The sequence below is a fragment of the Seriola lalandi genome, unplaced genomic scaffold, assembly GCF_002814215.2.
Source record: "Seriola lalandi dorsalis isolate HSWRI2012SDOR001 ecotype SW California unplaced genomic scaffold, Sedor1 jcf7180002054883, whole genome shotgun sequence".
NCBI classification, from domain to species: Eukaryota; Metazoa; Chordata; class Actinopteri; order Carangiformes; family Carangidae; genus Seriola; species Seriola lalandi.
The window spans coordinates 11759-29444 of NW_019525658.1; the positions used below are offsets into that span (position 1 = coordinate 11759).

The 17686-nt window shown below is 42.5% G+C and overlaps 1 protein-coding gene across 2 annotated transcripts in view; it reads right to left on the bottom strand.

The window, feature by feature from the left end:
- Positions 1-1109: 1109 nt before the first annotated feature.
- The window catches only part of LOC111648006 (multiple epidermal growth factor-like domains protein 9), a 59840-nt gene continuing 43263 nt past the window's right edge, over positions 1110-17686 (bottom strand). The window contains exons 5-6 of one of the 2 annotated variants that reach the window (XM_023397739.2): positions 10727-10996; positions 1110-3562 (exon numbers count right to left, since the gene is read on the bottom strand). In XM_023397739.2, coding sequence (XP_023253507.1) covers positions 3033-3562; positions 10727-10996 — 800 coding nt within the window. In that variant the 3' untranslated portion in view covers positions 1110-3032. The remainder of the gene's footprint in view (positions 3563-10726; positions 10997-17686) is intronic. The other variant, XM_023397740.2, reaches the window with a different exon arrangement.

Here is a 17686-nt window from a genome sequence, read left to right on the forward strand (position 1 = left end):
TAATATTAACATGAAACGTAAACGAGATTCCTTCTGTCAGCCATTTTAAACAAGAGGTGTGGGCTTCCAACAGATGATGTCAGATGTAAAGGTGGGGTTATCAGCCTGTAGCTGTGACTGAGAGGGAGATGATGTTAGCAGTGGTCAGCTGCAAACCTTGTTCTGAAGAAATAAGATGTTAACAGGAGAATGTAAGTGAGACAGAATAATTAACACATTGTTAATTAAAACCACCCACTGCACAAAAATGTCTCTTTCTTATAGTGACTTCACAGATGTAGATTTTGTTTTCACATTCATCTGTGATTACCTCATATTTCAGGTTAATGTGTACAACCATCAGTCTCCAGACTGCAACATGAAGTATCAACAGTGAAGAACCAAAACCCGCAGTTCCTCTAATGACCACTTGAGTCTGGTTCCAACAATCCCCATAAATCCCCATTTTAAAATGTCCACTTTATCAACTTTACAGTAGAAATAAACATGTTTAAAGCCTGGTACAAAAACAGTTTTGTTTTCTAATTTACTCTTTCATGACAACTGTTTCAACTCACCTGTTTACATTTTATTAAGGCTTAAAGTTATGGAGAATTGAGGGCATGGCCTCTGAGTGACAGATGGGTGAACGTGTGCTTGCCACGAAACACCTTCACCGAAGTCTTGGCACTTGGATCAGCTGGGAGTTAGGGGCGGAGTCAGGCACTGCCAAGATTGTGACAGTGGCGCAGCTCTTTGAGTTTCAGAAACCAGTGGGTGAGGTCACAGAGGCTACTTCCACCTTTATTTACGGTGTGCAGTTTATGCACAAGCAAGATTTTGTGACATTACAACTAGTGTGGAAGCCAGCCACAGTCCTTTTAAACCTCCAGTTAACAGACTTCACAGTTGAGCAGACATCTTGTGTCCAGCTGTTCGATATTTGAAGTCAACATTTACATATTCATACATTCTGGATTTTTGAATGAGTGAGAAGAAGTAGATGCAATTTTAACTAATTAATTTAACTTTTTTGTGAAAACAAACATATCTGAGCAGAACATCTGTGTATATCTGGCTCTGTAACATATGGCAGTGACTGAAATTAAAGATGTGTGAGAAACAAAGACAACAGTTAATCCCATTTTTATTTGAGAGTTGAGCTCCAATGTTGGGGTATTATTTACATCATTTCATTCTTTGTTCAAAGTTCTGGGTTATGGTTCTTAGTCCTGCAGTTGTGAATATGGCAAAGCCCACTGATAATAAGAAATAAAAATAAAAATAGAAAAAGCCGTGGGCTGACAGCGACATCACCCTCCAGAGTAAAAGGTTGGAGCTTTAGAGTGACAGTGTACACACAGTATCCTACCTGTACATTAATAGCGTTACTATTCACATTCATCTGTACAGTAATCATATTTACAGTGATCACATTAGGGAAAGAGCCAGTACCTGAGGAGTTAGTTCCATAATTAGCTTTACTCATTCACCATGGTAAAAAGAAGCGCACCCAACCAATGGTAACCGAAACAACACAGAAAACACATGATCCACGTCCAGGATCAGGTGTGAAGCTTTGAAGTGCATTGATTTTATAGCAGCTCACTGATGCAACTGTACGTGAGAACAACAAGGCTTTCACTATGTGCAGGTTGTTTCTACGGTGGCCCAGAGAGCTCAACACAACACACAGAAAACCTGAGAAAATCATCAGTATGACAACACATGAGCTGCAGATACTCACAGTCAAATACACAAACAAAAAAAACCAACAGAAAACTGCAAGTGTTTTTCAATGCTTTGTGACTTTTGAAGTTAAAAGCATTGACCAACAAGTGAACATAGATGTTTTTATTATACAAGTTTTATATATTTTTATATTATGTATTTAAGTGTGTTCCAGCCAGGTGCATCAGTTTTAATGTCCCCTGGAAACACTATTGTTGTCTGTGCAGCGTGTTTGTGTATTTGGTTATGTTGTGAGTATCTGTAGTTCGTGTTATTAAACTGATGATGATTTCGGCCTTTTTTTTTTTGTCTGTTTGCAAGTGTTTTTGCGCTCTCTGGGTAGTTTTCACTCCATAGCAAAAGTATCAATACTAGAATACTGTTCATGTTGTAGACATCACACGTCCTGAACCTGGCCTCTAACGTATGTGAAACATTGTTTTAATGGTTTATCCAACTTTTGCTGAGGTAGACAGCAAAGAGCTGATTAGATCACAAGCAGATTATGGCGGTTTAGCCCTGCAGTAGTGTCAAATGTGAGAGTTTATAAATGGTGGATGCATCTTTAAAAGGAACACTCCTCTTAGACTTCAGGTGAGCTGGCACGCTTTAACAGAAAGGAATATAAACAAAAGGTGTGGTTGTTATAATGCTTGTGCCAGCAGCCTTCATCTCCCCTTACGACTCTCTCCAAAACACACAAACTATACATGAGAACATATTGGCCAATTCAAATTACCATTCGACAGCACGTTAAGATAAAACACCATGAATAAACACATCATACATGTGCAGCATTTCTCCCAAGGATGAAACGTCAACCAATAAATAAGAACTGAATAAAAATTCATTAAATAACAATCATTGTCTCAGTTTCAGATCACTGCTCCAGGTGATCCACTTATAACTTAAACAGTCAAAAGTCCTTTTTAAAAACATCTGAAATGCTAGGCTGTCTTGTAGCCTCTCTCCCTGGTGTCAGGATCACACAGGTGGACGCTCTGCACATGTTTTATGCAATGCCAATTACCCAACTAATGTGCACAACAGTGCCCTCTCCAGGCACAACTCAGACAAACACTTTTCTTTGGATCCATTTCACTAATTCCAAACAAAATCATAATCAAAAATGGAAAAAAACTCTTTCATTTCTTTGATCAGATCTGCTTGACCAGTGCTGTCACTTTGCAGAGTTGTGAAGAATCGTAGCCGAGCAAGATAACAACAAGCAGTCATACATGAAGGAGCTTTGGATTTGGTACTTTCCAGCAGCTTTGTGTCATCTGTAAATCTAGGTGTCCAGCTTAGGGGTGGATGGTGTGCTAAGCCTTGTAGCAATTGCCCTGCGTTGTGAGCGCCAGCTGGCCGTTGGGTGCCACCTCGTTGGCCTCATCCTCCAGCAGGCCCGACACGTCAGCGTTGGGGATGCTGTCATGGTAGCTGCTGAAGCTGATGTTGTCCTCTTTCAGCTCTATGGTCCAGAAGGGGGCGTTTAGCTTGCGGTTCTGGTACTCCCGGTAGGTATACACGCCTCCAACAAATCCCAGTAGCAGCAGCACCACCAGGATGATGACAGCCAGGATGATGATGTTGAACTGCGTCCAGGAGACTTCAGTCAGGGCAGCCGTGGTGTTGTCAGTGGGGCTGCTCAGGCTGGTCAGCAGAGCCTGGATGGTGGTGGTGGTGGTCAGCACGGCGCTCGTGTTGCTGCTGGAAGTGAAGGCCGGGATGCCTCTGGCTGTTGAGGAGGAGGTCAAAGTGGTGCTGGTGGTAGACGTGGAGGGGGAGGGTGTGATGAATGTGGGGGCCTCTGTCGTGGTTGTACCTGCTGGTGTGGGAATGAGCCGCGGTGCTGAGGAGAGAAAACACATGAAAACATGAGATTTTTACAGATTCCATGTTGTGGATATGAAACCAAAGTAAGTTGTGACACCTAGTGGCAAATAGACAAAACTACATGTGACTGTTAGCACACCTGCTGCATTTCTGCATTATAAATTTGTAATAAAGATTTTCAAAGACTGTCCTCTGCTGCTGTCATGATCAAAACCTGTGGTGCATTTAGGTTCTGTAGATCTGTATGACTCAGAGCTGTGCACAAAGAAAAGTTTTTCCTTTAAAGAAAAAGTTTCTTATTTGATTTTATGCATTCAATGCACTTTTAACTTATTTATTTCTATTTTTTTAATTCTGTGTTATTTAATTATTATTATTTATATTTAACATGTTCATGTGAGGACTTGGTGCAGGTCATTTCTTTGTTGTGGTTCCACTTTACAATAAGACTAGATTTATAAATAGCTTAATTAATTCAGTTTTTGACACTTTGAGACATAAATAAACAATTATAAACAAGTTACAACACAGTTTTCATACATTGATGCAGACTCACTATTTCAAGATCAAGTTAATGCTCACTACTCATTAATCTGACTAATTTTTGGTAAAAGGAGCCTTATAGTAAAGTGTGAAAAACATTGATCATTTATTAATGTTACCAGTATTAATGTTAGTTACTGACATATAAATGGTTGTAAAATGAGAAGAAACATGAAGATGATGGAGGGAGATTAACAGAGATGAACAGTGAGACAAAGGCTGAGCAGTTCACCAGGTAAAAGGTGTTCTACCTGAATGTTAAAGTCCTGAAGAAGAGACCAACCAACAAAAAGCATCTCTATGTTTATATCTGATCAACAGCTCTGATAATAATGAGGACGGCTGCTGAGCACATGTCAAGATAAACAATACTGCCAAGGCCTCAGACGATGAATCTGGTCATGATCATGTCATCTGCCATAATTTGATAGATCAATAGATCAACAGATAGATACTTTATTGTGTCCCTTAGCTCATTGTTGATAATAATAATAATAACAGTTAATAATAAATAGACAATTATAATTAAATTAGTCCACTTCTTTTGGCTGAATTGCTGTGTAGCCTGATGGCAGTGGGAACAAAGGATCTCCTGAACCTCTCTGTTCTGCAGCGCAGTGAGATGAGATGTTTGCTGCACCCTTAGCTGCTTCTCTGTTCTGCCAGAATGTTGTGGAGAGGGTGATTGTTATTGTCCAAGATGGCCTCCATCTTTCATTGCATGCATCTCTCCACAACAGTCCTGAGTGAGTCCAGACTCCTGCCAAGCACAGACCCAGCCTTTTTTACCAACTTGTCCAGTCTCTTTCTGTTCATGTTGGAAGTGCTGCTGCTCCAGCACACTGCAGCATAAAAAAGTACACTGTCCACCACTGACTGATAAAACGTGCAGCATTTCACTGCAGACATCAAAGTACCTGAGCCTTACTGAGGAAAAAGAGCTGGCTCTACCCCTTCCAGTAGATGTGTCCGAAAGTCCATGACATTCACTGAAGGCCATTGTCAGATCCTTGTACCCCTCTTCCTTCCTGATACACGCCACAATAGCTGTGTCATCTGAGTATTTCTGGATGTGGCCAGACTCAGAGTTGTATTTAAAGTCCGCCGTATACAGGGTGAACAGGAACAGAGCCAGAACAGTCTCCTGTGGATCCCCAGTGCTGCTCCCTGAGACACAGTTACCCAGATTGACGTACTGTGGTTGACTTGTCATGTAATCCACAATTCAGGACGTGAAGCAGGGATCCACCCCCATCCCTTGCAGCTTGTCTTTAAGAATGGCGGGTTGGATGGTGTTAAATGCACTTAAGAAATCCAATAACATAATCTTCATGTAACCATCTGGCTCATCCAAGTAAGAATGGGCCCAGGGGAGCATGTAAAGGACAGCATCATTCACTCAATATGTTCCTTGTGGGCGAACTGTAGGGGCTCTAGTGCATGTTTAACCTGTGGCCTCAGAAGGTAGAGAAGCATCCACTCTAGGGTCTTCATGATGTGTGATGGGAGGGCCACTGGTCTGTAGTCATTCATCTCAGCCGGCCGTTGTACTTTAGGTACCAGGACAAGACATGATGTTTTCCACAGAACCAGGACCCTCCCTGTTTGTAGACTTAAGTTGAAGATCCTCTGCAGAGACTCAGCCAGCTGGGCTGCACAGTCCTTTTATAACCCCCGGACACACACCATCCAGGCTTGCTGCTTTTCCAGGACGTAGCCTCTTGAATTCAGCCCGCACCTCCTCTGCTGTAAAGGACAGGAGACTTGACCCCAGCGTGGAGAGAGTTGTAGCTGCAGTGTCAGGTTGTGAAGGAGATGCTGTAGGAGAAGCTGCAGCTGAAGCAGTGGAGAGAGAACAGGTGAGGCTGTGTCAAACCTGTGGTGGAACAGGTTAAACCCATTGGCACATCATCACCTGATGTTGCCTGATTGCTCTTCTCTTTATAGCCAGCGATGGTCCTCATCCCCTTCCACTTCTCTCTGGTATTGTTGTGCTGCAGCTTCCTCTCTGCTTTCCTTTTGTAGTCCTCCTTTGCCTGCTTTAATCTCCTCTTCAGCTCATGTTGCACACACCTGAGCTTCTCCCTGTCTCCATCCCTGAAGGCCTGCTTTTTTCTGGTTGAGAAGGGTCTTGATGTTACTGGTGATCAAGTGTTTGTTTGGAAAGCAGTGTACAGTCCTTGCTGGTATTACAGTGTCCATACAGAAGTTAATGTAGTATGTGGTACATTCAACCATTCTATCAAGGTCAGTGTCCTTGCTGTTATCATTTTCCTTTGACTCCAAAAGTACATTCAAATCTGTGCACTCAAAACAGTACTTTAGAGACTCACTGTCCTCCAGGGTTCAGTGCCTGAATAAGCGAGTGGTTGTAGCCTGCCTTGATAGACAGGGTTTGTAGGAAGGCTGAAGGAAAACCAGAATGGACACCAGACAAACTGGAAAACATAGGCAAAATCTCCAGTTTGTAACAATAGGACTCTGTCTAATGATATTTGATTGTTTCTTATATAGGACAAGTAACACCAAAAGGACTGATTATCACCATCACTATCACACACACATACACACACACACACATCAACCTCCCTTCCTCTGTCTCTCTCTAGATAAGAGTCATAAACTACAACCCACATTCCAATCCTGGGTAGTGACCAGCAGAACTCTCTTCACAGACACAGATCTGAGGAAGAATATCTAAATTATCTAACTGTTCTGTAACTCATGAGATGTTTCAATGTAATAGTTCAATCCCAAACTTCTACATCCTATAGAATGTTTGAAATGTAACATATAGACTTTAAGACAATGTCCTTCATATGACCATACTGTCAGCATCCTTCACACAAGGTAACACTCTGCATGACATCCAGAATGTCCAAATTATTATTATTACAGTTAAAGAACTGCTGTGTAATCTACATGTATAGACTGATTTGGTAAAATTTGTCCTTTTGAAGTCTTATTTGATAGGTCAATTTTTCCATCCTATATATCTCCAGAATAATTCCAATCCAGTCATCTAGAGTAGGCGGAACCGGGCTTAACCATCTTCTTGTAACTGATTTCTTACTTGCCACCAAAAGAATTTGCAGCAGTTTTATCTCTCTCTTACATTGAAAAGAGGGGACATAACCCAGGTACAGGACATCAAAACTCAGAGGTATTTGAGTATTAAAGATTTTGCTTAAAGAAACCTTGATATCCCTCCAGAAAGCTTTTAACTTGGGACAGTCCCAGAAGATATGGTAGTGGCTAGCAGCAGCCGAGCCACATTGCCTCCAGCACGGCATAGCTGTACCTTTGTACCTCTCCTGATACGGTGTTCTGAAAAATCTAATAATATTCTTCCAGCAATGTTCTCTCCAGTCCATAGAACTGGTTGTTGTCCACTGGAAGGACCAGATATTACCCCAAGCCTCCTCAGAAATCTCAATCCCAGATTCCACTTCCCATTTATCTTTAATGTATTGAGTGTTATTATTGTTGGCGTTGGAGAGAGCTATGTATAACTTTGAAATTGATTTAGAAGGGATCATGGTCATAGCCCTTTTCAGAATGTGGTAAAATTCTAATTCAACATTTGAGAAGTTAGTTAATTTACATTCATGGTCAATATAGGAGCATAGTTGAAGGTATCTGTGGAATTCGATCCGTGCTAAGCCATGCTTGTCCCGCAAGGTATTGAAGCTGCACACAATGGTTTTCTGAGTAAGTGAAATGAATGTTGTGAGACCATACATTGTCCATGATTTTAAACCGGAGTCATGTCTATTGGGAGTAAAATCAGAGTCAAAAGCAAACCATCTGAATATTCTCAACATTCTATGTATCCCACAAGTGTTAATAGCCTTCTGCCAGACTCGAGGAGTGTGGCTCAACCAGGGGTTCCCCAACTTTTCCAAATGACACATTAAGCCTTTATCCGCTATTACAGCTTGGATGGGGAACTGAGTTGATAGATTGGTGTCCAGCTCCTTCCATTTAGCTTTATATGTTTCATTACACCAGTATAATAGAGGGGTTATCTGGGCAGCATTGTAGTAGTTCCTTAGGCAGGGGAGACCCAACCCTCCCCTTTCCTTAGCAAGTTGAAGGGTGGCATATTTAATCCTTGGCTTCCGGCCCCGCCAGATAAATCTGGAGATCCACTTGTCCCACTCCCTAAATTGATTTTCACCCACCTCTATAGGCAAATTCCTAAAAAGGTAAAGTAGACGTGGTAACACATTCATCTTGTACTTATCCTCGCACTCAAAAAGGGGACCAGGTTCCATCTATGTAGATCTGCTTTTATACTTGAAGATATTGGCTCATAGTTTGCTCGAAAGAGCCCCGCGAGGTCTTTAGTCAGATGTATCCCTAAGTATTTGATATTTTCATTTTCCCAATTTAGCTTGAATTTCTTGCGTAGAGTCACAGGGGTTGTATAGTTTAGGGTCATCACCTGGGTTTTTGAAATGTTGACTTTGTACCCAGATAGCTTACCAAAATCATTCAAAGTAGACATCAATTCACTAAATGACCTCTCTGGTTCCCCCAGGCAGGCCAGCACGTCATCAGCGAACATTGCTACCTTATGTTCAACTTCTGATAATATGATACCCTTAATATTATGGTTTTGTCTAATTAATTGGCCTAGTACTTCTATAAATAAATTGAAAAGGAGGGGCGAGATTGCACAGCCCTGTCTACACCCTCTTTTTAAAGTAAAGGCCTCCGATAGATCACCATTGACCTTGATGCGGGCTGAGGGTCTGTCATACAACGCCTGGATTACTTTGATAAACCTATCTGGAAACCCAAACTTCCCCAGCACCTTGTAGAGAAAAGCCCATCTGACGGAATCGAAAGCCTTCTCAGCATCTAGACTCCCTATAATCACTTGAGTTTTGTCAGTTTGTATCTGTCCAAGGATATGTAATACTCTCCTGATGTTATCGGTTGTTTGTCTATGGTGTATAAAACCAGTCTGGTCTAAATTAATGAGGTGAGGCAGCAGGTGTCCCAATCTGCGGGCAAGAATAGAGGTGAATAATTTGTAATCTAAATTGAGGACACTAATTGGTTGATAATTCCCGCATTCTCGTTTATCTTTCCCCTCTTTTGGGATAACTGAGATAGTGGCCTCCCTCCAAGAAGGAGGGATTTCTCCCTTCTGTAAAACATAATTAAATGTCTTCACCAATAGTGGGACTAGTTCTGACCTCAGGATGCGATACCATTGGGAACCGTACCCGTCTGGCCCCACTGCTTTACCTGGTTTTAGTCTGGTGATAGCTGCGTTAATTTCCTCTGTCGAGATTGGTTTTATTAAATTATCATATTCAGAGTCTGATAGTAAAGGTAGGTTCAAATAGCTGAGAAAGGTATCACAACAGTCTTCCCCAGGGGCATCGGGGTGGGTGTAAAGGTCCCTGTAAAAGATCTCGAAACATTCCTGGATCCTTTCCAATTTGGTTTCCAGTATATTCGTTTTAGGGTTCTTAATTTTATATATAGTGCTTTCCTCCTGTTGCTTCCATAATTTGTATGCCAGGTATTTTACTGATTTTCCTCCTATCTCATAATATTTCTGTCTCAGGAAAGTTAGATTCTTCTGGACCTCCTGTGTGTAGACATCATTGATTTCTCCCTGTAGTTTCCTAATTTCCTGCTTTACGGTAGGGTTTGGGTTGTTAATATCTTCCTGTTGTTTCAGCTTCAGCTTTGTCTGAAGATCTGTTAATTTCTGTCCTTTGGTTCTTTTCAGGTGAGAAGTAATAGAAATTAATTTGCCTCTCATTACCGCTTTAAGTGTGTCCCAAATAATAATTGCTGATATCTCACCCGTATCATTAATTTCTAAAAATCCTTTTATTTCTTCCTTTATATTAGAAACTATGGCAGGGTCATTGAATATGTATGAATTGAATTTCCAGAGGGTGTTTCGTTTTTTCCTAGCCACCTGCAGAGATGTTTGAGTTTATAGGCAAATTGTAGAATGGAAAATTACTTTCTTCTCATAAAATAAAACAGTTGTGATCAATTCACACTTGGCTGAAAACTTTGCTCAAAGCTGAAAGCCCAGGCTCAAAGCCCAAATCAATGGCTTTTTGTAGCTCTGCGGCTATGTAGTTCCACACTTTTGCACTTGATTGTTTTGTCTGCGTCCTTTATTCCGTCTTTGCCACGTGCTCCAAGTAACATTCTTTTATTATTCATTCAAGACCAACTGAACCAAAACAACAGAAGTGCCTCAGAGTAAATTGTAACTTTTAATTATTATCAAGTTTTCCTTTTCCTTTTTCTTGCCTACCAGAAATCAAGAGTGCCCAAGACAGAAAATCTGTCTCACCAGAGCTGAACCGCTGAGACACCGGCAGAATCTTATTATAACATAAAAATAAATGAGTAGATCACATTAACCTTTAAGCTATATCTACCTGTCTGTGTCTGTGTTCTGTCAGATCCGGTCTCTAATATATATTATATTTTATGCCTCAGCTGAGCAGGAAACCTGAATGGAGCGGTAACTGTTCTCAGCTCAACTGTGACAGAGTGTCTGCTGGGAACACATCTGTTACTGAGAGTGAAGCAGCGCTCTATAGTCACGTCATGAAAACAAATCAAAGGCTGCGTTGTGGTTCAGTCTTACATGGACGGGTGCAGTTGTGTGCTCGGGCGTCCCCTGTGAATCCAGGAGCACAGAGCTGGCACTGGGAGCCGGTGGTGTTGTTGGTGCAGTGGAGGCAGCGGCCAGTATCGGGGTGACAAAGCTGGGCAGGGCCCTGGGGGTCTGCGTTCCCGCTGCAGTCACAGGGAACACAGGCCCCAGAGGTTTTGTAGAAGCCGGCAGTGCACCTATCACACCGTGGGCCGCTGTACTGGGGAAGGCACCTGTCACACACTGGGGGGCCACTGGGATCTGCACAGGAACAGACAGAAAGACAGCTCAGCTCCTCACCTGTGCTGCAGGTACAGAAGGTAAAACATAGATCTGTGTACAGTTGTGTCTGCTGTTGATAATGTGATGGTGTTTATATGAATGTTTCTCTCTGCACAATGAAGCCTCTTGACTCTGTGTCACAGGTGACACTTTTCTCACTCATCATCACATCCTATATAAAAGGTGGGGGGTCCTTCACAAACTGAAGGAGCAGCTCTGTATGTTGTTTATACAAAGACACTGCCATAAAAACTGTCCAGTTCTCCCTGTTCACATTTAAACACGTCAGGTCAGCTGGTAACTTTAGCTGGTCCTCTGGTTCACACTGAACTGTGACATACCATACTGCAGACAGAGGGGATGAGCTCCAATAATATGAAGTTACACTGAACACTTTATCTTATTTTTAATTTTTATGGGTTTTTTTTGGGGCATTTTTGCCTTTATTCAGTACAGTGAGAGATAGACCAGAAATTCAGGGAGGTGAAGAGAGGGGATGACATGCAGAAAACACAGCTTTAATGGTATGCGCTCTACCAGGTGAGCCACCGAGGCGCCCCATACACTGAACATTTTAAAAGACTGTACTCATGTATCTACAATCACACATTTTAAAAACAGCCTGTGCCTGGGCTTTTTTTAAAATTTTAAATGTAAAATGTCTGTCTGTGAATTATCTGTGTCCATTTTAATTCCTGTGAATTTATGTGTCGGGTGATGTATAAACAGTATATGTTTATTTTTGTACACAGGTCTAATCTCAATGACACTCTACCTGTTTACATAAATGATTTAATAATAACAGGCACATATGAAACCATAGGCCTTTTACCTCAGGACACCAACCTGACCTGGAGCTCCGTTTTAATGATTCATTATTATTTTAATGTGTTTGCTATTTTGTAAAAGATACTTATAATGTTCAATGATGCCATTAAGTTTGTGTTTTAGAGGAAACCACATGATCAGCTACAACACCAGGTGGTTTACAATCACAGTGTATTGATCAGAGAGAGAAAGGGGGGCAGTGTTCTCCCTGTCAGGACAGACACTGCTGGGGTCATGTCATACACTGGCCTTTTACCACTACTAATATTGCTATTAGTACAACTACCACCACTACTACTAATATTAATACTACTTTTACTTATAAAAAGTGGCGGCATATTGTGATGACATCAGTGATCAGTGTCAATGAGACACAACAGGAGTAGCTTGAGCAGTCTGAGCCTCATATATATAGAGAAATAAAATAATGAAAATGTAACAATGAAGAACATTTAATCTTAATTTAAAATTCCATAATAACCTTCATTGTCCTTGATATTTAGTGCAAATGTTGCAAAGTAAGTAAATATTACACCTGCTAAACATCAGCTCATTAGCAGCTGTCAATACTAGCTCTTGGGAGACCTCGAGCTGTCCCCAGACCAGACGGGACATGTTGTAGATCTGGTCTTGGGGTGTACCCTGAATCCCTACACAGGATGAAATACAGGCCTGAACAGGGCCATAAATAAATATTTATATATAAAATTCTCAGGATGCTCAGGCATGCATCTCTGCTGCATCTAGTATGGCGAAACGATTGGTTCAACTCCATCGACCTGAAAGACTCGTATTTCCATATTACCATGATATCCCATCTAGGGTTCACTTTCCAGGGGATTTGTTATGAGTACCTCGTTCTTCCCTTTGGCCTGTCTCAGTCTGAGGGTGTTCATACGGTGCACAGAAGTGGCAGCCGCCCCACTGAGACGCCAGGGCATCCGCTTAGCAACGTATCTGGACGACTGGCTCCTGTTGGCACAATCGGAGCAGGAAGCCAGAGCGCACACGCGTATTCTCACACGTCACCTACTCAATTTAGGTTTTGTGATAAACGCGGAAAAGAGCATGCACAGGCACAGAGGGTAATCTTTCTGGGATTGTCTCTGGACGCAGCTCGCCTCTCGGTGGAGCGAATACAGACATGCGAGCGTGTCTTACGCTCTTTCATCTACACAAATCAGTTCAATTCAGATAATTTCTTCGACCACTTGGTCTGATGGCTTCTGCCATCCTTGTCATCGTTTGGTGGCTTCGCACAGACTAGATCCTGTGCATCATGGCGCGCAGCGAGTGTTGGTCACTTAGGAGTGCGTTATGGCGCTGCGTCACTGGGGAGCCCCATATTTCCTGACCCAAGGCATGCCCATTGGCTCCGTCCTGTCCAGGAAAGTAGTCACTACAGATGCAAGTCTGTCAGGCGGGGGCGGTACGCACGACGGCCGGTCTGTGAGAGGCCGCCTTGAGCAAGGGTCTCCAACGATCTCACATAAACTTTCTAGAGCCCTCGGCAGTGTTACTCTCCCTGAAACATTTTCTTCCGTCACTCATGGGTCGTCATGTCTTTGTGAGGCCGGACAATACGACGACAGTGGCTTATATCAACCTTCAGGGGGGTTTGCGCTCCCGTCAGTTACACATGCTGATTCTCTGGAGCAGCAAGCGCCTCCTTTCCCTGAGAGCGACACACGTCCCGGGAGTTCTGAACATAGGTGCAGACCTGTTGTCCAGGGGCGCCCCGGTATATGGGGAATGGACTCTGCACCTGGATATCGTGGCGCAGATTTGGGCTTGTTGAGGCCGGGCCATAGAGGATCTGTTGGCCTCAGGAGAAAACGTGCAGTGCGCGATGTATTTCTCCCTGCACAGTGCGGATGCTCCCCTAGGCATACACGCACTAGCACACGGCTGGCCGCACGATCTCCTATACGGTCCCTCCCCTGACTCTGTCCAGATTGAGAGAACACAGCCACATGTTGATTCTGAAAGCTCCACACTGGCCTGTGATGCACTGGTTAGCAGCGATATATTTATATCTTTATATCACGTGATGAAACAAAACTGTGCACAGTATCATGTGACCCAGATTCTCCCTCTGTGTCAGTGTGGGGGTCTCTCTCTCTCCCTCTCTGTGTGTCAGTGTGGAGGACTCTCTCTCTCTCTCATCAGCTCATCAGCACATTTACAAACCATCTCTCCTCCGATGCTGCACTGTGGCATCTCCTCATTTCTCACTGTTGCCAGCTGCTGTTGACCCCCCCCCAGTCTGTTTGTTCCATTTTCACATTAAAAGTCAGTGTTTGACCGACGCTGTACGGAGGACAGAGACGTAAGGGAAGAGTCGGAGCTGAGATTGATGCTAACCTTTGTTCTGATTGTTTCTCTGATAACTTATGAACCAGACATTCAAAACCAGCAGCTGAATTATCCACAGAGGTGTCCTCCTCTCCATAACAAACACATTAGGGGATTAAAACCAGAAGAAACAGCAATAAAGCTGTTAACCTTTAAAAATCAGAGACTCACCAACGCTCTTCAGTGGAGACAGGACAGGATGTCTCCAGTGGCTGGGAGCTGAGCTGTCTAACATTTACTCAGCTTGTTTTTCTGATAACTTCAGATCCAGATGTCCAATGACTAAAATCCTTCATCTGTTTCAAATATAGAGTTGAAAACCACCAAGGTGTAAAAAGCGTATGGGGTTTAAAACAAGTCACCTCTCATCTCTTCTAGTGTCTGTTCTGACCTGTCAGTGGGAGGCGGTAACATGAGGTGGACTGATGTCTCTGCAGTGTTGCTGTTGAGCAGGTGAATCCACTCATGCTTTGTTCAACTGTTGATAAATGGTGGTGGTGTTTTCAGGAATCTGACAGCAACTGTAGCTTAGCCCAGATCTCAGCAGAGACCTGGGGGAGAGCTGTGGAAGTGGGGCAGCAGCAGCCTGGAGGGGGGTGAGGTGACATTGGAAGGTCACTGTAAATCACTGGGTCTGGGTCGAAAAGCTCTCTGCTTTACAGCTCTGGAATATTTCGATTATTTCTCACCACAACCAAAACTCTATTCTGCAGAAGCACTTTAATAAATAATGAACGTGGGGGGGCTTTTTGAAAACACAGGCACTTTGTTGAATTAATTCTAAAATAACACGGTGTACCTTCATCAGAAAACAGCTGCAGCTACTGTGATTTGGATATTACACTTGGTCATTTAAAATTTTATTCATTTCATTTAACTATATTCATATAATATTGTGATTGTGTGTACATGAAATCACGGACACACACTGAGAAAGAGAGGGATAGAGAGTGAGAGAAAAAGAGAGAGAGACAGAGAGAGAGAGAGACAGATTTTTGATATTTAAATCAGATTTCTAGTTAATTCTGTTAACATACAGTAAGTTCTGCTGTTATCAAAAATTACAACAAAGAAAAAATCATGCAAAAACGGAACTACCAAAAACTAAACAAATAAAAATAACAAAATTAAATAAAAAAATAATCAAAAATTCAGAACCAATGATTTGTATAAGTCAGCACAGCACATCCTGCATTCCTCAAATGTTCACAAACACCTTTGTCTTTTTTGTCAGACTGTAAAACTAAAACTCCACCCTAAGCCAAACTGCCAGCAGTCCAGTCAGCATCAGAGCCACATCCTCTGACTCTTGACCCCTGACACAGCACCATACAGCACCTTTCCAAATAGCTAATTTGGACAGTCCTGAAATGAAATTGTGTGTGTACAGATTTCTTCTTTGCAGAGTAGTGTGGACCACAGATAAACAGACAGAAAGAAAGCTTTTCCCCTAAGCCCTGAAACCAGTCCTGCAGGTGTCTGAAGAGTCCATCCAGTCTGGGACACTGGGCAAACAGATGCTGTAATGTCTCTGTCTGTGAGCAGAAAGAGAGACAGTTGTCCCTTGTGCCAGGATTCAGGTGCACCAGATACATGTTTATAGCTATGGCCCCATGTACAATCCTCCACTGGAGGTCACCTGTCCATTTACCAATGGGGGCTTTGTACAGGGGATTCCAACAGCCCCCCGGGGATGACCCCATGCCAAAAACCTTTGTCCACCTCAACACCTTCACCCCTGCCAGACAGCGCAAGATTGACTCCTTCATGCTCATCTGATAGGCTGCTTTCTTTCCCAGAGTCTCCCAAATCTGGGGTCTTTAGAGACAGCAGGATGTCTTCCTCACCCTGCAACTGTTCCACAGCAGTTGAGACAACCAGTGAAGGAAAAACATAATCACACTCAGCAGCAGCAGCAGTCTGTTGGATCTGATGTTGAGCACTTCAGTTAAGCAAGGGATGGAGGTCTTGATGAGTTGACCCAGTTTAACACAGCCAGCCTCTCTCAGTCTGGATCTCTGGCTGACAGAGGACAGAACTTCAGAGGTGATCAAACTGTTGCCGAACAGAGGCTCCTCAAACAGCCACATCCCTGGTGTCGTCACAGCCATCCAATGAAACGCTAGAAGCAGGATCAAGTGTTTGTCATATCCTAAGCGTCCAGCCCTCCTCAGCAACAAACAAGCAGTGCCCATCCATGACAGGCCAAAACTGTAAATCAGTCTCTGAGCTGTCTGCAGCCTGAAGGCTGTGATACGTGATGCGATGTCCACCAGACCCTGTCCTCCTTCCTGTACCGGCAGGTACAGCACCGCTGATCTCAGCCAGTGATACCATGGCCAGAAAAAATCCACAATTTTCCTCTCAATCGCTTCAATCAGGCCCAGTGGTGGAGGTAATACTTTCAGACTGTGCCAAAGGGTTGAGTTATTGACAATCAAGACTCTTCCCCTGTTGTAAAGCTGAGGTAGCAGCCATTTCCTTTTAGACAGTCTGGCACACACTCTCTCCATAACACCCTCCCAGTTCCTCCTCTGAAACTCATCAGTTCCCAGAAAAACACCCGGAATTTTCATGCCCTGTTTTCCCCAGCTGAGGATTCCTGCTAACTTTGGTGTTTCCTTTTTCCTTTTTTCTCCATTTTGTCTGAGGAAAAGAACCTGCCTAATAATTATGCACACCTTGATATAGGGTGTTGATCTCTTTAGGCCACACCCTCCCTCATTACACAAATATACTTCACCTGATATGCTTAAATCCAATAATCATTCAAGTTATACAGCTTGGAGTTGGAAAATATGCATAAAAATGATGATATGGTCAAAATACTCACTTGCCTAATAATTGTGCACACAGTGTATGTCTCTGCCTGCCACGGCCTGAGGGACTCACAATAACATCCCCATAAAAACACATCTGTATGATATTTAATGTATATAATATAAATGTATATAAATGTATTTTTAAAAATCAAAATCTGTATCAATATCCAACACATTTAATAATTATTGTATATATATTTTTATCATTTGTAAACTGCTTTGGCAATGCTAAGAGCTATTTTGAATTAGAATTTTGAATTTGACAGAGATAGAGAGAGAAACAGAGAGAGAGAGAGAGAGAGACATGGAGAGAGAGAGAGAGACAGACAGACACAGAGAGAGAGTTCGGTGAATCAATGCTCTGTGATCAGCTCAGCAGTGAAATGAGGTTTAATTCACTTGAAATAGTGAAAAAACAGAAAATCAATATTCAAATTCAAATAAGCTTTATTGGCATGACAGATCAGAACCCTATGTTGCCAAAGCACTACAGAAAATTAGAAACATTGACTGATTGATTAATGATTATACAATAATATGCTAAATCAAATGTAATGCAAAATCTAGACAATCAATATCTGGCATTCGATGTGGATAAATAAATCAGTGTATGGGAAACAGCGAAGATAGTAACTGAATCAGTATCCCTGTTAAACATCTGACA